Source organism: Myotis nattereri, assembly GCF_964212035.1.
Source record: "Myotis nattereri genome assembly, chromosome: 1".
In the NCBI taxonomy this organism is placed as follows: Eukaryota; Metazoa; Chordata; class Mammalia; order Chiroptera; family Vespertilionidae; genus Myotis; species Myotis nattereri.
In genome coordinates, this window is record NC_138075.1 from 191,161,378 (window position 1) to 191,187,518 (window position 26,141).

Consider the following 26,141-nt stretch of genomic DNA (forward strand, 5'->3'; position numbering starts at 1 on the left):
ACACAGGTATTGGGCCGAAACTGGCAAGCAGACATCTGCTGAGGGGTCCCAGATTGGAGAGGGTGCAGGTTGGGCTGAAGGACACACCCCACCAAGCACGAATTTTGTGCATCGGACCACTAGTTTTTTATATGTAGACATAAAATAACATTAGTTAACATTCAAACCTAGAAATTAAGAAATTTATTTAAAGTCCCTTTTAATAATAAGTTAAATACAAAATGTGCTATCAAGATCTGTATCATTAAAAGTTACAAAATTGAGTTGTTTTTACCAAAAGAGATGATGAACAAAGTTGTTTTCGGTGAAACCAGGGGAGTTCCAACATCCACCCCTCTTTTTGGATGTACTTGGGGATTTCATAATACTGCAGGCAGTTCTAATTTTAAAAGAATTAGTGCACTTAGATTTATCTCATAAAATGTAATTTTATTATATTAACAGTTATATGTCATGAGAGGAAATGTGGCACAGTGGTTTATGTTCTGAGTGCAGATATATTTGTGCCTTTATTAGACACAAATAATTTTTTGCAAAATATTATGTAAATTTGCAAATTAGTGTTTTGTTATCTATGTTACTGAACTACTCTGAGTCTTGGTATTCTTTTATCAAAAGTAGGGCAAATATCTGTCTTCCAGGATTAAGTAAGGATTCTATATTTGTAACTAAAATGTAAAGCCATGTGTGCACATGATTAGTTGTGCACAAATGAATGTAATATTTTAGATAGTGCCAGCATATTACAAATATGATTATTCCACTGAAGTGAGGAAAATAATGGAATTAATGCATCTCTAATATGAGTATAATATTTAAGCACTTTTAAAATGATAGTCATTATTAACATTTTTTGAAATGATTCGGAAGCATTTTAGAATTGGAAAGCATAGTCACAGAGTCAATCTTTGTAGTATCAATATCTATCTTTTTATAACCAATTTCTTATCCCAAATAATATCAATCTGTTACTTATATTATGGTATACCATGAAAGATGCCAGTGAAGGTATAACCATTGCATACAATGTAACAGTAAGGAGAAAATAAACTCTAGAAAACAATGCATGAATAACATTTACAAAACAAATTTTAAAAAGCTATTTTTATTTATGCTTAAACTATAAAGAAGACATAATTTCTATCTACTAATACATGAGATACAATGATACTCCATTTAGGAAGTCTACATACATAAATAAGTTTTAGAGGATGCATCTAGAAGAGTTGAACTTTACCAGATTCAGTGGCTCTCAAACTATCTGTTATGAGACTTTACAGGGGTCCTCAAACTTTTTAAACAGGGGCCAGTTCACTGTCCCTCAGACCTTTGGAGGGCCGGACTATAGTTTAAAAAAAATCTATGAACAAATTCCTATGCACACTGCACATATCTTATTTTGAAGTAAAAAAAAAAAAAAACAAAACAAAACGGGAACAAATACAATATTTGTATTTGCATGTGGCCCGCGGGCCGTAGTTTGAGGACCCCTGCTTTAGAATATCACAATGAAGTATTTATTAATTCTTTAGATATTTGTGGAGATACTTCTCTAGTGCTCTATTAGGTGTTTGAGATAAGGCATTCACTCATACAAATGCAGTTCATATCTTCATCGATTTTATTCTCTCCTGCAGAAGTCAAACAATGTAGATGTAATTCTAAGTGCAAAGATATCTCAATAGTGAGAGAAAAAACAAGGCCATTTTGAGTGGTAAACAGAGATAACTTTTTGGTGAAAGGAATATAATATTGCATTATCATTTTATTTTAGTTAAATTAAGTTTAAGTAGGACTTTACTGTTTGGATATATAATATGTTAATAACTTCTATGTGTAAAACTGTTATGAAATTGTCAAAATAATAGCTGTTAAGTGGAGAACATGTTGCCAGAAGTAGAGCTGTGGTTAAACAATAGACAAGAGAAACTGAAATAGCCAAATTCTCACAGGTCCTGAAGGACGTCCACGCCCTACTCTGAGGGCTGAATGGAGGTCATGGCAGAGTGCAGACAGAGAGGAGGCAGGATCTGCGCACGTGCCTCTTTCAGGGTCCATGGGTGGAATGCTTTCAGATTCCTGCGCTAAAACTGAATTGATCAATTCAAAGAGCAGGATTTTAGTAAACCCTTTAGTAAAAGGGTCTTATCTAAGGCGCACACAAGGACAATGGACTGGGAGGCAGAGGGGCTGTTGATCACAGTGCTGCTGGGAAAATTATATCAGGAATGTACATTTACTTGTGACTCTGGGGGCCACTATCAAGGGCAGGGTTGGGCAACCCCTGGCACGCGTGCCAAACATGGCACGCCAGTAACTTTTGTTGGCATGCGAAACCCTCTCTTATAATCTTCCATTTACAATTTTTTCCTTAATATTGACGTTTTTGTTTTTTAGATAAATTCAGTGTAGGTGCATCTTAGATAAATCAATAATTTTACATAACAAGTTATCTTAAAGACCATAGATATGGATTGACGAGAGAGGGGAAGAGCAATTTCTATGCCTCTGCCTTAACTCTCCCTGCCTTCCTAGATCTGACCAGTGTTTTGGTTTCATCCACATACACTTGTGAATCTTTCTTCTCAGTGATGAATTTTGTTAAATCTCGTAATAGGAGTAGCCTGACGGATGAAAGTAGTAGCTCGTGCATATCTCTGAAGGTCACGAAATATAAACCTGATGTAAAATCTCTGTCATCAGTGATGCAGCAGCAAAAGTCCCACTGATAATATCAAACGGAGTCATAAAGTTTTCTGTCGGACTATCAGTGTACATGTATACATTAAAAAATAAATGTATTTTTCATCATCATATACTGTGTTTTTGTCATTCGAATGAATTTTATTATTTCTTCAAGGTTCTTCACATATGTACACCTTAAGAGCTATCAAGTAGGCATAACATGTTCTCAAAAAATTAGGGTTGGCATACAGAAGAATTTTGAGTCAGAGATTTTTCTGGTTTTGGCACGCACTCACAAAAAGTTTTTCCACCCCTGATCTAGGGTGTGTGCTAGCTTGAGGGGCTGGTGTCAGTTTAAAGTCACTGTAGAGCATTGATACTAAGGCAGCAATAGCATGGAGTAGCTTAGCTAAACTCTTGATAAAACATGAAGATGTGCATGCTGTACAATTATCAAAAAGTTGACGATGAAGGGATTCATAGTTCTTTTGAGAACTAACAGCTCAGACAGAAAAGATAAAGACAGTGCTTACATAATACATTTCTGGAAAATACTTTTGTTTTGACCTTTTGTTTAGAAATTAAAGGCAAATGATATATTATGCATCTACCATGTTAAGATTAACATTTTACTGGTACTTTTTGGAGGCCTAACAAATAACTATCCAAATAATTACTTAATTTGTTTCTGTAACCTTAGTGAGTTCTTAACACATTTTTATTGTTCCTCTCATGTACCTTAGTGCTCAAAGTTATTACTGACAAAGTTATTACTTCCCTGTAACTATTCCTCATAAAATTAGGAGTTAAAAAATGAGCAATAACTTAAGGCAAAATGAAGAAACACAAATTCCAGCCCTAGACAGTTTGGCTGAGTGGATAGAATGTTGTCCTCTCACATCGATATATCTCTGTCTTTTCCTTCCTCTTCCACTCTCTCTAAAAATCAATGGGAAAAAATCCTCGGGTGAGGATTAAAAAAAAAAAATTCTATTACTTTATATTTTAAACTAGAGGCCCGGTGCATGAATTTGTGCATGGATGGGGTCTGGCTGGCCCACCCTGATCTGGGGGAGGGGCCACAGAGGTTGGCTGGCCAGCCCCGCCCTCGATCGGAGTGGAGGGGCTGAAGGGAAGGGCCATGGGAGTTTGGCCAGGTGCTCTGGAACCAGTTGGCCTGCCACAGTGCACATCATAGTGACCGGTCATTCTGGTCATTCCAGTCGCTTGGCTTTTATATATATAGATTTTTTAAAGACTTCAGAGAGAGGTTTGAAGGGGCAATATTGCAGCAATTGGATACTAATGTTTATATCACATTAAGACTTTTCATGCGCTGAAACCTCATGTTTCTGGACACAAATGTGGCTCACTGAGGTCTTAAGTCTGCATTATCAAGAGTATAGGCATAATGAAATATATTTTTGCTAGAATTTGTATAATAACTGCATCTAAATTCAACATAGCCCTAAATTATACATAAATATAAGTGATCTTTGATTCATGTATATTAACATTGCATCTTACTTTCTGCTGTGAAAATTATGCTATTTGCATGACTACATTTCAAGAGCTCAAAGGTTTAGAGGGCAATCATTGTGTGAAGTTGTTACCCCTAAAATGTTTTCACAGTTGGTTATGATTAAATACAAACTACAAGAATATCTTACAGGGACATCATCCTAGAACACTGTAAATCCTTCATGCCTCCTTTGCTCTCTTTTTTTCCTTCTTTCCTGATTGTTTTTTCCTTCATATCCATTAAAAAATACAAATTTTTCAGTTGTTAGGCACAGACACTGTGAGCACCAGGATGAAAAACAAATCAAACAAACCAAATACAGGGTGGGGAAAGTAGGTTTACAGTTATGAGTACATAAAACAGAGTTTATTTTTGTATTATTGTTTATTAATTATTATATTGTTTCCATATGAACAAGTGTAAACCTACTTTTGTCATATCCTGTATATTCCTTTCCCTTAGATGTTCACAATATTGTGATTGGTAATGACATGTAAGTAGTCCCACACAAGATAGTATAACACAAACTAAAACAGGTATGAACAAAGTGGTGCTGAGCCCAGACAGATAATATTCTTTTCTATTGACTACATTGAGAGTGGCTCTAGAAATCTCTTCCAGTTATAAACAGTCCCAGCACACTGGGGGACCATCGTGGGGATATTTCTAAGAGTAAAGTGTCATCTCTTAAAGTATATAATGATCTCTCAATGCCTTACATCCTTAGCCTCTCAGGCTTTGACTGAAGGCACATTGCTAGAGAGACCTCTATGGAGAATTTAGGAAGGGATGTGAAGATGAGTTCCCTACCCACTTAAGTTTTTCAAAGGTGCAAATGTGTCAGACTCCATCCCATTAGTATATTATATTTTATTAGTGGATGTTTTTATACTGACAATCATCAAATAATTTTCAATCCCTGTTGATCTACTGGGATTCAACTGAGTAATCTGAGCCCAGAAGTCTGTAGCCACATAAAGCCTATGAATGTCACACTCGTTTATTTCCCTATGAGAAGTTAATTCTCTTTGACAGATTTATTTTGAACTGCCTATTACATCTAGATAACAGATATTTTGAGAATTGATCTTAGTCTTATATCAAAGAAGGCTATACCTCTGCCTTCTTATAAACTCATCATTCTAACATCATTTTGTGAAAAGAGCAAATCCATTATTACCTGTCCTTTTTTTCTTTTCTTATTGCAGTTTAAGTGTTCTCATTCCACACTTTTACTGCCTCCAAACACTTACTATTGCTTCATGTTTGGGTGTTTCTAACTTTGCCATTATTGGTTATTTGATTTTAAAAAATCAAAGTGTAATATAATTTGTAATTTATTTTAGCAAAACACTGGATGAGTTACTGGCTGCCTAATTGAGTCCTTTCATGGTCAACACTGGTCTCCCTGCCATTGAATATAGATTTATTACCTGCTTCTCATAAACTTCATTTAATAAGATTCTGTTATAATCCAAATTTAATTTAATCAGGAGTTTAACACAGAACCCTGAGGCCTTTATTTAGATGACATGCTCCTCATTTTTATAGATAAGCAATTTCAAAAAGCTCTCACTCTAAAATTTTTCATAAATTACTTTGATTTTAAGAGCTGTCTTATGTAGAAAAAAATTTAACTCTTGATATGGTAAGAAAAACATAAACAACAGAGTAGCCACAACTGAGCTGTTCATTGCTGAAATAAAATCTGCTTTATTTTAAAATGGTAAGAAAACATTTGAATACTTTTTTATAATTAAAAATAGATTAATGAATACATTTACTTTCTTTTATTTTATTTTAAATTGATTTTTAGAGAGAGGAAGGGAAAGGGAGAAGGGAGAGACAGAAACATCAATGATGAGAGAGAATCTTTGATCGGCTGCCTTCTACACACCCCCTACTGGGGATCAAGCCTGCAACCCGGCTTGTGCCCTGACCTTTTTCATCTCATGGCACACAAACTAATTACTACAATTCTGTGGCACACCAATATATATATTTTTTTGCCGATTTGACAAAAAAAATGCTGTAATTTTGATTTGTTCACACCAGATGGCTACTGTTGTCATGCTTTTACCTGACAATCTAAGGGAAAAAAAGGTCAGTGCCCCTGACTAGTCAGTATTGCATGCTTTTAATATTTTTGTGGTACACCAGTCAGTTGTGGCACACTGACTGAAAATCATTGATTTAGAGGAGAAAAGTAAAAGTAAAACATAAGTAAAAATGCTGTATAGAAACATTTCACTTGATAATAACTTGAATTAATCAATCTTAAAATATGATTCTCTAGGCTAGTTTAGTTCTATTTCCTGTGTCCCAAAAATGAGAAATCAAGAGCTCTTGCCAGGTAGAAGCTGTGCACTGGATATTATGTGTGTGTGTGTGTGTGTGTGTGTGTGTGTGTGTTTGTGTATTTTCACACCTCTGCAGTTAATTATTTCTATTCAATTTATCTTATATTTTATTTCTCTCTGTGTCTTCATTGTTGAACACATTCCTTTTCTTCGCAAAGTTTACTGACAATTTTTGTATTGCACTTTGCCATTTTTCTGTAGAGTGAATTTCATGTGGTGGTTGTTTTTTTTCCCTTACCAATTAAATTTCATTTTTCTAAGTAGGGTAAACAATATTCTGGAGACATCTGCTCATTTCAAGAAGTTCCTGAAGAAGTTTTAAAAGCAGCAATAGTACAAAATTTTATTTTTTTATGTGTGAACTATTGCCTTTGCCTAATTATGTCTTTTCTAATTACTCACATATTTTGCATCAGTCCTAAAATGAGTAGACAATGTGCCCAGCTCTAAATACATAATATATAGGTGATGGAATAAGCAATGTTTTAAGATATGCCCATGCTGTGTAGCCTCATGACTATTTATCTATGAGGTTGAAGAGGCCAAGACACAGCAAGTGATTGCAAGATCAAAGTCTCCCCTCCAATGGAGAATCACCTATGGGACTAATTATTTAATGAGTTATAGAAAGAGTCCAACCTTAGTTTATCAAGCTGCCAGCTCTCTAAAATCTCTTTCTGTTTGGACCATATCCAATTAAGCAATAAATCATTTTATTCTATATCTCCTCACTGAACTGTTACCATCCTAGTCACTAACACCTCTATAAGGTGGACTGATCTAAATGAGTCTTCACTGAACACCCACAGTGTATGTAGGAACACAAATACATAAGCTATAGTTTCTATCAGATGTAGTTACAGCCCATCAGGTTCTACAATATCACCAGGTAAAATGTCATTTGGAATTCATCAGTGCAGATGAAAATGGTTTTGTTATTGCATGATCATTTTAATTGTCACCTAGATTCTGTTTAATTTACAGAAGCTAGATTGATTCTTTTGTAAACCTAAGGTATCATGTCATTCCTCTGAAAAAAACCCTCCAACAAGTACACAATTCACTCATATCTCATATTCTAAAAGTTTAGATCTTTGCACCCTTATCTCTCTGGTCATATCTTTACTCTATCTCTAAGTCACTCTACTGAAAACCCACTGGCCTGCTTGCCATTTCTCAGACACTCTTAGCATGGTGACCCCTTTGAGAAGTGGAGATGAGGAATACAAGAAACATTTGCCAAAATAATTTATTTTGCTATAGAGCTTCAGTTTCCAAGAACCATTTAAATTATTCTTCTCTTGTTAGGACAAGAAATATATTTTAGGAAAAGGAGTGTTCTAATTAGATGGATTATAATATTATTTTTAAAGAGGTAGGTAAAAATCTTACTTTTTGAGAAAACCAGCTACCCATATTAGCTCATTTCCCAAAATATACTCTCTGTCTTAGTGTGAGCATTTCCTTGAATCACCAGTGGAATAAACTACACATTTTAATATTTTATGCATGATAAGTTTGTGTGTGTGTGTTTGCTGAAATTCAGTTTTACTGTATCGTGAACTTTTTCAAAAGCAAATATAAAGTATCTTGAATACTTATGTAAATGTCAAATATTTGTGAATCAGAAATAGTTACAAAATGAAATGCATGGCATGTTTGTTTCACAGTGATGCCATTTTTGTACATAAAATTTGAATTTTTAAGTGCCTTTTTAAAAGTTGCATTTAATCAACATGTCTCTTAAAATACCATCAGTAGAACAAAAATAAACAAATTAATTAAACAACAGAGTTTTAAACTTATAGTTGATTTACAAACCTGATGTAAATTTTTGAAAGGTGAAAGTCACCCTCCTGAATTTTTTTGCAGGTTTTACAATGAAATAACCAAGCTACAGTCATGAACCACTTAAGTACAGGGATACCTTCTGACTAATGCATCATTAGGTGATTTAGTGAACATCATAGAGTGTGCTTACACAAACCTAGATGGTAAAGCTGACTACACACCTAGGCCATATGGTATAGCCCAGTGGTCAGCAAACTGTGGCTCATGAACCACATGCGGCTCTTTGGCCCCTTGAGTGTGGCTCTTCCACAAAATACCACATGCGGGCGCACACATACAGGGAACGTTGTGGAGCGAAAGACGATGTAGTGTCGAGGATTGAAAAAGGTATGTTGAGATGGTTTGGACACATAGAGAGGATGAATGAATGAAAGGAGATAGACGAAACAAGTATACAAGAGGAGTGTGGATGGGAGAGTTGGAAGGGGTCGACCTCAGGGAACGTACCTCAATCAGATTGAGGACTTTTTTTAGCAAAGGCCAGCTTAGGAGTATCCTAATTAAGTTAATAATGATGTACCTACCTATATAGTTTAAGTTTAAAAAAATTGGCTCTCAAAAGAAATTTCAATCGTTGTACTGTTGATATTTGGCTCTGTTGACTAGTGAGTTTGCCGACCACTGGTAAAGCCTATTGCTTCTATGCTTCCAGCCTGTTAGGCATATTACTGTACATGGTAACATGAGATTATATTAAGCACAAGAGAAAATTGTGCAGTCTAGAGACGAGATGGACCCAAGATGTATGAGGCATACAATTTTACAGCAAACTTTTTAATATGTAGAAAAAATACACTCTAAAATAATGATAAAATGTATAGTATAGTAAATACACACACCAGTAACAAAGTCACTTATCATCAAGTATTATGTACCGGTACACAATTATATGTGCTATACTTTCATTTGCCTAACAGGTTTGTTTACAGCAGCATGATCACAAACACACGACTAATGTGTTGTGCTAGGTTGTTAGGAAGGCTATGATGTGTCACTGGGCAATAAGAATTTTTCAGCTCCATTATAATTTTGTGGAGATCATCATCCCATTAGCAGATCATTATCAATTGAAATGTCTCTATACAGCATTTTTACTTATGTTTTACTTTTACTTTTCTCCTCTAAATCAATGATTTTCAATCAGTGTGCCACAACTGACTGGTGTACCACAAAAATATTAAAAGCATGCAATACTGACTATTTAGTCAGGGGCACTGACCTTTTTTTTCCCCTTAGATTGTCAAGTAAAAGCATAACAGCCAACACAACAGTAGCCATCTGGTGTGAACAAATCAAAATTACAGCATTTTTTTTTGTCAAATCGGCAAAAATATATATATTTTGGTGTGCCCCAGAATTGTAGTAATTAGTTTGTGTGCCATGAGATGAAAAAGGTTGAAAATTGCTGCTCGAAATGATTAATTTTTAATAGTTCTTTAGTTTTTGATAGCAAACTACTGAAAAACTGAGTATCTTAAAACAAAGACCATTTATTTATATCATTATTCTGTCATTTTATGATTTAGTTCTCTGCTGGGCTCACTCAAGTATGTGCAGCCAGTTGCCTAGTAGCTGGGTGACCCTCATCAGGGTGTTAGCTGGGAAGCTAGGTCAGGCTTCTCCACATGGTGCTGATCGAGGGTGTGATCAGAAAGAGTAGAAATATATGTATGGCCTCTTGTGTCTTAGATTTCCAACTTGAACAGCCTCACTTCAACACATGTTAGTAATCAAAATACATCAGAAGTCAAGATAAATTTAAGGTCGGAGAAAAAAATTCTACCTCTTTTATGGGGGAATCTGCAAAATACTGTGGCTATTTTTCCACTCACCACAAAGTATAATTAGTATAGTATAGTATAGTATAGTATAGTATAGTATAGTATAGTATAGTATAGTACAGTATAGTATAGTATACATTTATTGCTAATAAATAGTATATATACATATACACAAAACTGATTGATAGATAATACTGTGACAATTATTTTACTCTTCCTCCCAAATCCTACTAAAACTGAGCCAATTATTACTTATCACACTCATTATTTTCACTATATTTGTGCCTTTACTCAAAGTATAATTCATGGCAATACAATTGAAGATATGTATAAATGCTATATTTTCCTTTTAAAACTGAAGCAAAAGTGACTTAGCAAATGTCCCTGTCATTTTTACTGCAAATCATCAAGTACAAACTAATTATGCTTTAATCCATAAGTTTTCAACAGACTTATCATTTCTTATTCAAAAAAAAAAAAAGCCTTTTTTATTCTGGTCATCATTAGGCAATTATATCAGTTAAAATGAACCCTGAGATATTTTACAGATTATAATTAAGGAAATTCAAACTAGATTTAAAATTTACCACTTAGAGATTTTCTCCCTCCAGTTTCATCTGCATTTACATTTTAATAAACTATATTAAATTTAGAATTTTTCTAGTTAAGAAATATCACTTTTTCAACAAAATAAATGTAAATTAACTTGGAGTATGCACACATACATTTTGTCCTTTTCCTATTATCATGATGCTAAATAACTAATCCATGGGTAATAGACCCAGTCATTTGTTACTGTCTTCATACTGCAGTTAACTTTCTTATAATAATACCTATGAGCATTTGGGGCAGAAAAAATGACTTTCATTTGATTACTAGCGTTTTTTTTAAAACATATTTTTATGATTATTTCTTAGTTTCACAGAGGTAATACTATTTTAATTGAGATGGTCCTTCAGGGTTTATACAGAAACCATTTCATTTAAATATGGCTTGGGTTTACTTATTTATTCCAGTAATACCATGTTGCACATAAACTTTCCTGCATGCAAGCACTATTTTCTTGGTTTCACAAGTTGCAATAGAAAAACATAATAAAAGTCATCTGAGAAGTAATTATAAATTGTAATTCCAGTAGGCTTTTATTTTATTCTTAAACATATGCTCTCAATTCTGTGGTCTTTATAAACTCATCCAGTCCTAAAGTATTCCAGTAGGTTTCAAAACATATATTCTAAAAATATTCACAAAGAAAATTCACCATGAAAAATTTTGTGTTCTCAAAATCTGAATTAGTTTCTAATTTGTAAAACATTTCTCCTTTTTGTATTTTGTTAGGATCTCAAAATCTAATATCAATTAAAATTTTTAAAAATATTTTAAATATGTTATAATTATATATATATGTGTGTGTTTGTGTGTGTATTTATTACAGTATCAATAATGTCTGGCCTGCCGAAACCGGTTTGGCTCAGTGGATAGAGCGTTGGCCTGCGGACTGAAAGGACCCAGGTTCGATTCCGGTCAGGACCATGTGCCTGGGTTGCGGGCACATCCCCAGTAGGAGATGTGCAGGAGGCAGCTGATCGATGTTTCTCTCTCATCGATGTTTCTGGCTCTCTATCTCTCTCCCTTCCTCTCTGTGGAAAATCAATAAAATATATTTAAAAAAAAAATAATGTCTGGCCTACATACCTAAATAAAATTTACATGTAATTTATTGTAAATAAAAGTATTTATATAACTGAAATTTATTTAGATAAATATATTTTTAAATATATGGTGAATATTTTAAGGAAATTAATTTATAGGAGGAGCCAAGATGGCGGCATAGGTAAATACCTGTACTTGCTGCCTCTCACAGCCACAACAAAATTACGACTAAATGGCTAGAACCACTATCATCCAGAACTGCAGAAAAGCTGGCTGAGTGGAAGTTCTACAACCAGAGATAAAGAAGAAAGCACATTGAGACTGGTAGTAGGTGCAGAGCCGTGCAACAGGCTGGCACCCGGGAGTGCCGCTTTTTTAATCAGGAGGGAAATACAAGCTCCTGCTTGCTCTCAGCTCCAGTGCCAGGCAAGACTCTGGGGGACCCAGACACATACAGGGAGAAACTGTACTGTCTGGCATCAGGACAGGAACGGGAGGGCAGCTTTCTTTCACACAGAGATGCCGGCAGCGGTCATTTTTCCTGCGTTGGGACTTCTCTGATGCAGGGCTGACTGGCAGTCATTGCTGCTTGCTCTGCCCAGGAGATTCCCTGAGAATCCACCCCATCCAATTTACAACCCCACCCAAGCTGTCCACAGCGGCTTTTGCATATGAATGTCGTGTCATTTCTCAGCATAAAACTTGTTAAACAGGCAGCAGCAGCAGGAGCCTGCCTTGCTACTAAGCTGGGCCTACTCTGGGCACTTCCAAACCCGATACAAAGAGGACAAATCTGAAGATCTCTCTGTATCTTCTGCTGGGTGCCCCTAGTCAGTGGCTGACTTTGCACTTCCTTGGAGATCCAAGAAGCAGTGTACCCAGTATTCATTGTGAGACCATACCAGATTACAACTCTTCACATCCATAAGTGACACACTCAGTGAGCAATAAAGCCCCACTGAAGCAACTCCTGCTCCATAGGATTGTCTCCTGCACAGCAGCTCTTCCATTGTAGATACAGCTGGTCCCCACAGCCAATTGGCCTGGAGGTCAATTCCTCCCAGTGATAACAACAGCAATCAAGGCTTAACTACAACAAGACTGTGCACACAGCCCACAAAGGGGTGCACCAAGTGTGTCCACCTCAGGTGACTGGGGAGGCTGAGCCACTGGGCCCTATAGGAGACCTACCACACTAGGCCAATATATCAACTCAAGGAGACTTATCAGCTACCCAATACATAGAAACAAACACAGGGAAGCAGCCAAAATGCAGAAACAAAGAAACATGTCACAAATGAAAGAAATGGATGAAAGCAAACTACTGGATGTAGAGTTCAAAACCACAGTTATAAGGTTACTGAAGAATCTTCTAGAAACCTCTGAGGAACTTAGTGAGACCTTCAAGGATCTTAGTGAAAATGCCAAAAAAAAAAAAAAGTGGAAAAGGACCAGTCAGAAATTAAGCATACACTGACTGAAATAAAGAATAATATACAGAGATTCAACAGTAGATTAGAGGATCCCAAGAATTAAGTCAATGATTTGAAATGCGTGGAAGCAAAAAAAAAAAAACCAAAAAAAAAAAAACCCAAACACCCAACAGGAAGAGCTAAAAGAAAAAAGAATCCAAATATATGAAGATAGTGAAAGGAGCCTCTGGGACAACTTCAAGCGCACCAACATCTGAATTATGGGGGTGCCAGAAGAAAAGAGAGAGCAAAATATTGAAAACCTATTTGAAGAAATAATGATAGAAAACTTCCCCTACCTATTGCAAGAAATAGACTTACAAGTCCAGGAAGCGCAGAGAACCCCAAACAAAAGGAATCCAAAGAGAACCACACCAAGACACATTATAATTAAAATGCCAAGGACAATAGACAAAGAGGGAATCTTAAAAGCAGCAAGAGAAAAACAGTTAGTTACCTACAAGGGAGTACCCACACAATTGTCAACTGATTTCTCAACAGAAACTATGCAGGCCAGAAGGGAGTGTCAAGAAATATTCAAACTGATGAATAGCAAGAACCTACAACCAAGTATACTCTACCCAGCAAAGCTATCGTTTAGAATTGAAGGTCAGATTAAGAACTTCACAGACAAGAAAAAGCTAAAGGAGTTCATCATCACCAAAGCAGTATTATATGAAATGCTGAAGGGTTTTCTTTAAGAAGAGGAAGAAGAAGAAAAAGGTAAAGATAAAAAATTATGAACAGCCCAAGCTGGTTTGGTTCAGTGGATAGAGCATCGACCTGAGGACTAAAGGGTCCCAGGTTCGGTTCCGGTCAAGTGCACATGTCCAGGTTGTGGGCTCAATCCCCAGTGTGGGACTTGCAGGAGGCAGCCAGCCAATCAATGATTCTCTCTCATCATGGATGTTTCTATCTCTCTCTCCCTCTTCCTTCTTCTCTGAAATCAATAAAAATATATTAAAAAAATTTATAAACAACAGGCCGCCCGATCCGCCCCTCCCCCAGGCCCTGCACCCGGGAGGGGCCCCTGCATCCCAAAGCCGCCCCTCCCCTGTGGGGCAGAGGGACCCCGGGGCTGTCCTTCCCCTGCCAAGACCAGGTGCAGCCCCTCCCCCAGGCCTCCAGGGAGGACTCGTGCCCCCATCCAGGCCCTTCTCCACCTGAGGGACTCTGAGTCCTGGCCCAGTCCCCCACCCCAAGCTCCCCATGCCCCCCCACCCTGTCTAGGCAGGGTGAGGGGATCGGACATCCCACTCCTTGCTCTGAGCCCTGTCCCTTCCCGTGGCCTCCAGGGAGGTTGGAAGGGAACACTGGCCCACCCGCACCCCGTCCCAAATGTAGCCTTTACACTGCTGCCCGGGCGGTGGGGGACCCGGTCCAAGCCCCCACCCCAAGGTGTCTCTAGGAGAGGGGAACCCGGGCCTGTCCTGGAGAGTTCCCCTACCCCACCTCAAAGGGAAAACAAAATTATAAACAACAAAGTGACAACAAATACATATCTATCAACAAGTGAATCTAAAAACCAAATGAATAAAAAAATATGCTGAAGTGAATAAACTGGTGAATCAGGGGCATGGAAAGGGAGTGGACTGACAATTCTCGGAGGGAAGGGGGTGTGGAGGGTGTGGGAAGAGATTGGACAAAGAGCTTACACCTATGGATGCAGACAGTGGGGGCGCGAAGACCTGGGGTGGAGTGGAACTGGCTGGAGGGGAGCTATGGGGAGAAAAAAAGAGGGACATCTGTAATAATCTGAACAATAAAGATTTAAAAATAAATAAATAATAAAAGCAAAAAAAAAGAAATTAATTTATATACTAATGCTATTTTCTTTTTGAACTGAAAGGACAATAACCAAATGTGTTATCTATAATAATAAAAGCATAATATGCAAATTGACCCAAAGGCCGAACAGCAGAATAACCATTTGGATGACCACGCTATGACAACCACTGGAGCCAGGCCAGCCAAGGCGAGTGTGATGCGACTGGTCAGGGGCCCAGTCATCACCCCATTATCACTCTGCAGAGGGAGGCCCAGATCAACAGCCAGCAGGGCAATCGATCAATCGGGGGGCTTCACAATCGCCCCAAAGAGGGAGGCCCAGGCCACCGACCAGCGGGCTGTGGCAGGTGGGCTGGGCCTCCCTCTGTGGGGCGCAATCAACCACTCCAAAGAGGGAGTCCCAGGCTACCCTGTGGCAGCATAGTGGCAGGTTGGCAGGGCCTACCTTTTTGGGGCTATCCATTGCAGGGCTCCTGGACTGTGAAAGGGCACAGGCCAGGCTGAGGGACCCCCCCCTCGAGTGCATGAATTTTGTGCACTGGGTCTCTAGTCTATATATATAAAAGTCTAAGTGACTGGCCAACTGGCCGATGATTCGACCAGCCAACCAGTAGCTATGATGTGCACTGACTACCATGGGGCAGACACTCAATGTAGAAGTGGAAACCACAAGCATAGGAACATGGAACAGACTGATGAATCTCAGCGGGAAGCGGGGAAGGGGAGGGCAGAAAGAGATTAACCAAAGCTCTTATATGCATACTAGAGGCCCAGATTTGTGCACCAGTGGGGTCCCTCAGCCTGGCCTGCACCCTCTCACAATCCAGGACCCCTGGGGGGATGTCAGAGAGCCGGTTTTGGCCTGATCCCTACAGGCCAGGCTGAGGGACCTCACTGGTGCAAGAATCCGTACACCAGGCCTCTAGTTGCTATATATAAAGAAACATTTGCTATGATTAAAAAAATCTAAAATCTACTAGTATATCTGAGTGTGTGTGTGTGTGTGTGTGTGTGTGTGTGTATATATATATATATATATAATTTTAAATAAACAAAGAACTCATTTAAATAATCCATTGTGATATGTAAATAAATACAATTTATATGACATAATGTTGCAATTTCTTATAATTATAAACAAAATCCAGTTTAAAATATTTAAACCTATTAATACTGATTTTTTTTGCACACTTATACAGTAGTATCAATTTTATTTATATTGAAAATCCTTGGTATTCCATAAAATACCATACATATTCTGAGTTTATAAACAAATTATATAGGAGGCTTATTTATATTTTAGTTACAATCTGACAATTATTATAAAATAATATTTGCTTACTCAGAAAACTCCCTACCATTCTGAGTTAAACTGGGGTAACTACATATCTTATTTACTAATATAAAATATTCTAATGGAAATTCTCAGGGGTATTTTTCCCGCTTTCAATCTTAAAATATGATTCTCTAGGCTAGTTTAGTTCTATTTCCTGTGTCCCAAAAATGAGAAAGCAAGAGTTCTTGCCAGGTAGAAGCTGTGCACTGGATATTATGTGTGTGTGTGTGTGTGTATATTTTCACACCTCTGCAGCTAATTATTTCTATTCAATTTATCTTATATTTTATTTCTCTCTGTGTCTTCATTGTTGAACACATTCCTTTTCTTCGCAAAGTTTACTGACAATTTTTGTATTGCACTTTGCCATTTTTCTGTAGAGTGAATTTCATGTGATGGTTGTTTATTTTCCCTAATCAATTAAATTTCATTTCTCTAAGTAGGGTAAACAATATTCTGGAGACATCTGCTCATTTCAAGAAGTTCCTGAAGAAGTTTTAAAAGCAGCAATAGTACTAAATTTTATCCTTTATGTGTGAAATATTGCAGGACCTGTGGATGGGGGAAATTCAAGCAGAATCTAGTTTGTGAAAAATTTTTACTATATCCATCAACTTAAATGTTGGATAAAGGAACGATGATGAACCAAACCTCAAATATGATCAGTTAAAATTTATAAGTACACTTTTGATTCAACTAAGAAGTATAATTTACTTGTCTACTTAACATTGTAAGATGATTTTTTTCTGACGAGGAAAATGTTAATGAGAATTTCAGGATTTCAAATTTCTTCCATCTGCACAATTAGTAGTGATATGCAAAAATGATAGTTTGTCCTGTCTAAGTGGTTGTAAAACTGGCTAAAAAATAAAAGTTATTATGAATAAACTTCCTGATGAAGCTACTGAGACATGAATCTAGTAATCATAAAGCTTTACATGCTCTATTAATTGTCATCCTTTCCTCTCTTTCTGCTCTAAATACAACTAAAGCCGTGAAAGAGTTGATCAAGCAGTCTTGTGGTTAATTAAGCTTAGTTGTCTAAAGCACTTAGTGGTTAATTATTACATTTTTTTCTGCTGTATTTGACTAAAATTGCTACAGAAAGGGCAGTTTTCAAAGGTTTATTCAAAATCAGCACTTTTCTAACATGTGAAACTAAAATGTAATTAAAAATAAAGAAAATTTAAAACTTTGTTAAAAGCTTGCAAATAACAACCCTCTTTCACATGTAGGTTTCTTTCAGAAGTACATACTCTTAGTTTGAAAGCTGGTAAATTCAGATAAAAATGCATATGTCAATTAGAAGATTATAATTTAAATTATTCTAGTTTTAAGAAAAGCATACAGCTTTCCTACAGAAATCTATTTTTGAACGAAATTTCACATGAGATTAAGGAACTTATATCTGTTTTCATTTGACTTTGCACTCTCAGCTTTACTTTTCACTTCAAAATAAGTTACTTTAAAATTATTTTCTAACTTTATTTTTATTGTTTACATTATTGCAGATATCCCCATCCCCCCAACCCTTTTCCCACCTCCACTTAGCCCTCCCCCCCATCCTTTGTCCTACACCACACTGTTGTTTGTGTCTATGGGTTATGGTGCCATTAATTTTGAAAGGCAAACTCATGAATTTTTCAATATAGATAAAGAAACATTTTTAAATTTCTTTTATTTTAATATTAGAAATGGTTAATTCTAGTAAATTAGGTCCAAATAATTGTTCAGACCCCTATGCACATAAAAAAATCCAAATAATATATCTAACATGGATTTTGTGAACCAACAGTAATTTTGGATGGGAGTTTTAACAACACAGCTAAATATAGGGTTAAGATAGGTCTTTTTTTCTCATGATATTCTCAAGTAAAATTTCCCTTTTTGTCCATATACATTAATTTCAAATTCTCAGGCTTCTCTGTTATATACAGAGTGGGGCAAAAGTAGATTTACAGTTGTGAGTATGAAAAACGTTGTTTACTTTTGTATTATTATTTATTGTACTATTTTCCTTATGAGCAACTATAAACCTACTTTTGCCCCACCCTGTAAACACTCTTTATCTTCTATTCGTTTGGTGTGCTTACTTATCTTTTAACAGATAATCTTACTTATTTGAAAACCAGAAACTGAATATTATGCAAAGAGAAAATTCAAAAATTCATTTTAGAGATATAGATTAGGATGAACTCATATAATATAATAATAATACCATTATTACTATATTTAAATTAAAAATTTTGAAATATATAATATATATATATATATATATATATATATATATATATATATATATATATTATGCTGTGTCCCTCTGACCATCCAACCGGTAGCTATGATGCACACTGATCACCAGGGGGGAGACACTCAATCCACCAGGGGGCAGATGCTCAACACAGGAGCTGCTCTGACATGCACTGCTCATTTACAAAGAAATGGCATTGCAAACCTGGTGCCAACAAAGCAACACTCAGCTTACCTCAAGTGGAACACAGGCCTCACCAACACCCTGGAGCAACACCCCACCAAATCGCAGCCAACGCTGCCAAGGCCTCATGGCACAAAATGAGTCCCATAGTCCAGCTCAGTCAGGAAACGGTCGCTGTGGGCTCCACGTAATAACGTTATGTAGCAACGCCCCGCTTCCTCTCTAGCTGCTATAGAGTCTGGCAACTAGCCTCCTTGGAGTTTCTTCAGCCCAAGAACACAACTTGCTTTATAGCCAGGTGCAAACATTTTACACTTTAACCAAATGTCTGTTAAGTGTTTTCCTGTAGCTCATCTCATTTGATCCTCACAGAAATCCTGGAGTAGGTAGATAGGAGACTTGGTAGAATCCTATTTTCGTTTATTAGCCAGATAATGGAGATTTAGAAAGCTCAGAAACTTGACCCAACTGAAAAGAAGTAAGAAATGGTGGACCTTGAAAAATGACTTCAGGTTTTCTCACTGTGCAGAATATAGTCAAACACTGCTGCAGTTAAATATTTTATCCTTTGTTCTCCCTGCGTGATCTATAATAATAATCTGCTTCATGTTGATATTTACTGCTGTGTTGCTGACAATTACCTGAAAGAGAAGTTGGGGTGCTTTACTGGGCTGGAAAAAGTTTAGCTAAATTAGAAAGCAGGTCTCATTAAGCAAGTTTATTCCATATGTATAAAGGGTTAAGTTGACTCACGTATTCGCAATACATATAAAGCTCTTGCTGGCAGAAATCACATGCGTGTGTTTCAATCTGTCATTGTTGATCATGAATTTGGTTGACACTTCTATTATAGAGAAAGGGCAAATAGCTATATTAAAATATTTCTTATAGTTTAATTTCCTTTCAATGTTCACGAATCCGTGCACCAGGCCACTAGTATATATATATATATATATATATATATATATATATATATATATATATATTATTTCAAGTTGTCAAAGCAACAATGACTAAAAAGTTAAACAAAACGAATAGACTATTTTGTAATAACTTTACACTTCAAACATATTGTGTTTTCTTACTAAATATACAGCAAACAGATAAACACCTTTTCCTTACAGTAATTTTTTTCTATTTTCTTTTCCTTTGCAGATGATTCAAACGTCTACTATTCATGATATTAAACAAAAGTTTCATAAAACATGTAAGTTTTATATATACATTCGAATTTATATTATAGACTTATTTTTATCAAAGTGGTTCAAAGTTATCTGTAAGAATAAGTTCTATATTATGATGGAAAGAATGTGTGGAAACCATATCTTAGCATGGAACTCAGAAATAATATTATGCTAAACTAGAGGTTCGATGCACGAAATTTGTGCAAGGAGCTTGGCTCTCGCAACCCCAGCTTTGTCCAGAAGGTCGTCTGGAAGGTTGTTCAGCTGTCCGGTGTAATTAGCATATTACACTTTTATTATTATAGATTTCTCTTGACCATGAACATTCTTGCATCTTAATCTTATTCTTTTTTTTTTCACAAAACTGTTTTCCAGGTAATATTTGAACAATTTTTGTTCTAACAGCATTAATCAATACGAAGTATAAAAAGCATTAATCAATGCTAAATATTTCTTTATATTTAATCAACATTTTAATCAAAGTTTTTTACTTTGTTTTATATTTATTGTTGTCAAATTGCTTCCACATAAGAATTATTTATACATTTAAATTATATTATTTAATTTTAATTATAGATAAACATTAAGAGAGTTCATTATCTACTTGAAATATTTATATGAAGTTTGTATAAATTCGAATTTTATTTTTAAAACATTTTAACAAAGTTTACTCATATACATACTGAAACTGTAATTGCTAGGAAGAATTTTTCAATAAGCATTTTTAGAACAATTTGATAGGTTCATAGCAAAATTGACAGAAAATAAAGTTCCCATTTACCCTCTATCCTCATATATGCATAGCCTCCCCCATTATTAGTATTCCATATCGGAGTTGTACATTTTTTGATACCTAGTAATCTACATTGACACATTGTTCTGATTCAATGTCCATAGTTAAGATATGAGTCCATCCTTCATGCTCTACAATCTATGGGTTTTGCTAGGGAGAATTTTCTTTTCTCTTTTCATGTATTTTTATCTTGGTAAACAAAACCACATACCATTTTAAGTTTATGGTTTAATAGCACTTACTATATTTACATTGTTATGAAATATATCCAGACCTTTCTCATCTTGCAGATATGAAACTCTGTAGCCATTGAACAATAACTCCATTTCTTACTCCCCAATCCCGGGTAACCATCATTCTCCTTTCTATTTCTATGAATTGGATTACTTTAGATACTTCAGATAAGTGGAATCAGACCATATTTGTGTTAGTTTTTCTTTTTCTTTTTGACCAGCTTATTTCACTGAGCTTGATGTCCTCAAGGTTCATCCATGCTGTAGCATGTGTAGAACTCTCTCCTTTTTAAGGCTGAATAATGTTCCATTGAATGTATATACTGCATTTTTAATCCTTTGGGTTTAGTTGAACATGTTTCTTTTCTGAAAATATTCCTAAAGCTCACAAATTAGAACATTAAGCTGTTTAAGGTATTTAGGGTAAAACAGGTATTTAGAGTAAAATAGATATAATTGTTTTTATTATTTTCATTATTTCTTTAGGAAAAAATAGAATCTTTACTAAATACTTGCTGCATATATGACATTATATTAGGTATAGTGATTAATTGACAGTGGAAGATATCCCTGTTAGCCTTCAAAAAAAAAATAGTCTCATGAGGAAGATAGTTAAAATAGTCAGTGTATCTAAAACTGATAAACATTGGGGAGAAAATGATTTAGAAGTTTTGATAGGAATAGAAAGCATAAACAGGTTGGAACAGAATTATCTGAAATACGCTTAAATTCATACAGAAGTTTTATATTTATGTGGTCCAGAGCCCATTTTTAGTAATTAGACAAGTGAAGTTAGGTAGTTTATATAAAAATCTTAGAAGTGTCCAGTTTCAGAAGTGGAAAATTGGATAATGACAATAATATGGATAGTTTTAATAGCCAATTATATATATCAAGATTTAGGGATTTCTTGACAACTATTATTTTACTTTTCAAAGCACAGTTTTAAACTTTAAAAACTTTCTATAAATTATAACTTTATTCATTTTTCCAAAAGTACCATTATTTTGAAAATATATCCATCACTTATAGAAAAATTATTTTCAGAAAATGTTGCATTTATACTATACTTAAACATGTATTGATCTTCAAATTATATAAAATATAGACACAAAAACATTTTTTTTGCTTGTATTATATTACATAGAATGATCTCAAAGTTAATTAAATTGGACATTGTGTTTGATATGTTTTCCAAATCAGAAAAGGAAACCAAAAAAAAAAAAATGTTAATACTAACATGATGTGACTGTACATACAGATTTTAAAGTTATATACTGATTGCCTTCATATTTTATATCTTTAGCATATTTTAAGACCATGTAACATTGAACATTTTATTTACATTTATAAAAATATTTAAAAAATAATCATATATATTTTACATATAGTCATATTTATCTAACTACAATTGTTAGGTTTTTATAGACTTCTTTACCTTCTGATGACAAATTATATATATTATGACATTTATGATGCTGTTTATTTCCAAGCCCTGAAGTTATAATAAGACTTGTAACCTTGAAAGAAAAAAAATAACTGATCGGAAGACTGGTTTTCTGAGGGAAGAATGCTCTTTACATCTCTTTTATCTCTGGCCTTTGTTCCCTTAGGTGTTCTCACTGATCTTGATTTCTTGTCTGCCTACTATTTCTCTGACTTCTGCTAGCTTTACATTTTTCTTAGTTTTATTTTGGAACATTTTTACCTTGATTTTTCTTGTGTTAAACAATGACTTTCTTAGGTTCTTCCAAGATTTATAATTTTTCAGTTCTGCTTTGTTATGAGTCATTTTTTAGATTACCCTGGTAACACCAGCAAAGAGATGGGTAAGTAAATACAAGAGGAAAATGCAATTACAATATTAGCTCTTAAGGGAAAACAGAAAGAGCAATGGTTTTCATAAAGAAGAGACACCTATTAAACTATAAATTATATACATATATATATACACACACACACACACACACAAATGTATTACTTTCACCTATTTCCCCTCATCTCATTTAATATTCCAAAAACTGTATATGTACATAATAATTTAAATCTGTAATGGTATATTCTACTTTGTAGATTTAATTGATCAAAAATCAAAATGTTTGCCAAAATAACAAATGAATTCTAGTGAAAAAATTCTACCTGTATGTTAGAAGTTATTTCTCTATGCTTTATCATATTTAAAATTATTTAAGTTTTTATAATCTAAACCTCTAAAGAAAGGGATGAATGATGGGATAGTTTGCACTGATAAAATAGAAGCTATACTAATAAAAATAATTTCTAAGCAACGTTGGAATGAATATACTCTTTAGAAACTGGGCCTTTGCTCTTGTCATCTAAGGCATATGTAACAGAAAATGCATAATATTGCCGTTACACAAAGTTGTATAAAGGTAGAATTTCATCCACATAGCTTTTTTAAATTAAATTTTTTCTAATTTTTTAAAACTCCTATTGATTTTATTGTTATAGGTGTTTGGCTATCATATCATGGTACCTTGAAAGGTATTCTAATGCCATGCATAATCTCAAAGAAGAAACTAGCTACCAACTAGCTATTATGAATATGATTGTTTGTTTAGTAGAGCTTAGTTCTGTAATTATAATTAAAACCACAGTTTTAGCCCTGAATTGTATGGCTCAGTAGGTTGGAGCTCCATTCCATATACCAAAAGCTCTAGGGTTTGATTCCCAGTGAGGGCATATACTCAGGTTACAAGTTCGAGCTCTGGTTGGGGTATATATGTGAGGCAAGCAATCAATGTTTCTCTCACATCAATGAATATGTTCTTGGGTGAGAATTTAAAAACAAATAATGCAAATATGACTAGAAAGTGCTAATGAAATTTCTCTTGTGAGACTAATCTGAGAATAGTGTATGAACTTAAGTTAAAAAAGGATGACAATCAGCTAAAGTGTGATTTGTGCATTAACTGTCATAAAAGTTTCTGAAAGAAAAGAAAAATCATTTTGCCTGTGGCTTGTGTGTTGCCTATTTGTTGACAACACCATAAAGCATTTCAATGTTTATAATCTCCTGGAGTACTTGTCTCTGCAGTTCCCAGGAAAGCCTTGGGAAGAAAGCAAGTGAAAGAACAATGAAATTAGCAGAGCGAATGTAGTTTTAGCCACATGAAGGTATATATAATTTATTGTGACAGTTGAAATGCATATAAATCTTGCCAAAAAGCCAGTAAAAATATAAACAATGGTAAACTTTGAAAGGTTCCGGGAGAGTAACTCAAAACAAAGATAACAGACTAGAAGGATTTATCATATATAGCATAGAATAATGACTATTCTGTAGGCAATTTAAAAGGAGCCTCCTGGACCAGGCTACAGAATTTCCTGATCTCTCAACAAAAGAAGCTCGAAAAATGATAAATGCAACCAGAGAAAGAAGTGGCAGAATGATTTTCTTAGAAAAAGCCCTTTGTTTGTAACTCAGGAAGTAGCTAACATTCTCTAATAGTTCATCTGGCAAAAGGAATTATGAGCTTTGTCAATAATTTACAGGGAAATGTCATTATAATGCAGTGTTCATAACATAGTATTGTACTATATTTCATTAGTGTTTGCTATTTTGAAATTTAGCTAAAGATGTATAGAATAATATAATTTTTTTTCTCCAAGTCTTCTTAACTGCCTTAATTATATCCCTTAAATTTCTTACTTAAGTCAGTGTTTTCTTTATGCCTTTAATCTAAATCACAATATAAACCACTGGCACATATTGGTATCCCAGTGTTGAAAATGTACTTCCTTTCACTGTGACGACTTTAGAATATTGCTCATATTTACATTGCTGTATACTTAATGTCATTGGATACTCAGAGAAGTGTTGAGGATTCTATTTACCTATATGATATATGATATATGATTGTTTACAAAATCTTATGAGATCAAACTGTTAGGAAGGGTCAGTTGTTTTGATAGTCAAGGTTCATGTAATAAAACTGTCATAACTAATAGCAATTCCTAAAAATGCATGAGGTGTTATCCTGTCTGTAAATTGTTTTGTCCCTCATGGCACAAAGCATTTAAACCTGTGAATTGCTGTGCAATGTCAGGGTTATTTTGATCATCTTTTATGACATTGTAATGTTACCCAAGCCTGATTCTATAAAATAATTTTGTTTCATAATCCTCAAGCATCAAAACGGTTGGGTTAGCAACATTTAAACTTGAACAAATATGTACATTATACATGTTTCAAATATTAGAGCAGATAGTCTATCTATAGCAAATAATTGATTTCCATTTTATATTTGAGTATGTGACTGTGTGACAACATTTAAATTTCCAGGGGAGATAGATGACTGGAGAGTGAGAAGGACTGGCTATCATATTGTAATAAGGAATCTATATATATAAAAACCTAAGCGACCATTACGACTGAACGACCTGAACAAACAGATTGACCAGTCGACCAGTCGCTATGACACGCACTGACCACCAGGGGGTAGACACTCAATGCAGGAGCTTCCCCCTGGTGGTCAGTGCACTCCCACAGCCAACCTCCCGCAGCTGGACAACCTCCTGCGTCCTCTCCCCCTGGCCAGCCAACCCCCGATAGGCCTCAATCATCGGCCAGGCTGAGGGACCCCATCTGTGCATAAATTCATGCACCAGGCCTCTAGTAGTCTCAATAATATGATTTCAGGAAGCACACAGAGCACTAAAACCACTGGTACAAAGATCATCTATCAAACTTTAATAAATATTCAATTTTTTTCTTTTTTATATATTTTTATTTTGGCAGCTACTGTTTCTGATTTAAGTTCATTCATTAACAGGATTATGGACATGATGTATGATGAGTAATACAAAAAGGCAAGAAAGCCTATTAAGATGTAGCTTGAAGCAGCATTAGTCTCCTCTCTTCTCTGACATTTTCTTCCTTAAGGAAATTTTCAGAAAGACACAAAATGCATCACAGTGCAATTCTAAGTAAACAATCTAAAAGCAAACACATGAGCTTTTAAAATGCTTTAATGACTGCATTATTGTAAGAAGATGTCATAAAGAAGGTTATCTGTTTTCACATTT

At 35.2% G+C, this 26,141-nt stretch overlaps 1 protein-coding gene across 1 annotated transcript in view; it reads left to right on the plus strand.

Annotated features, from left to right (window-relative positions):
• TECRL (trans-2,3-enoyl-CoA reductase like) overlaps positions 1–26,141 on the plus strand; it is a gene marked incomplete at both ends in the record, with an annotated part of 79,633 nt that overhangs the window by 6,791 nt on the left and 46,701 nt on the right. The window contains one exon of the mRNA XM_081082826.1: positions 20,038–20,089. Coding sequence (XP_080938952.1) covers positions 20,038–20,089 — 52 coding nt within the window. The remainder of the gene's footprint in view (positions 1–20,037; positions 20,090–26,141) is intronic.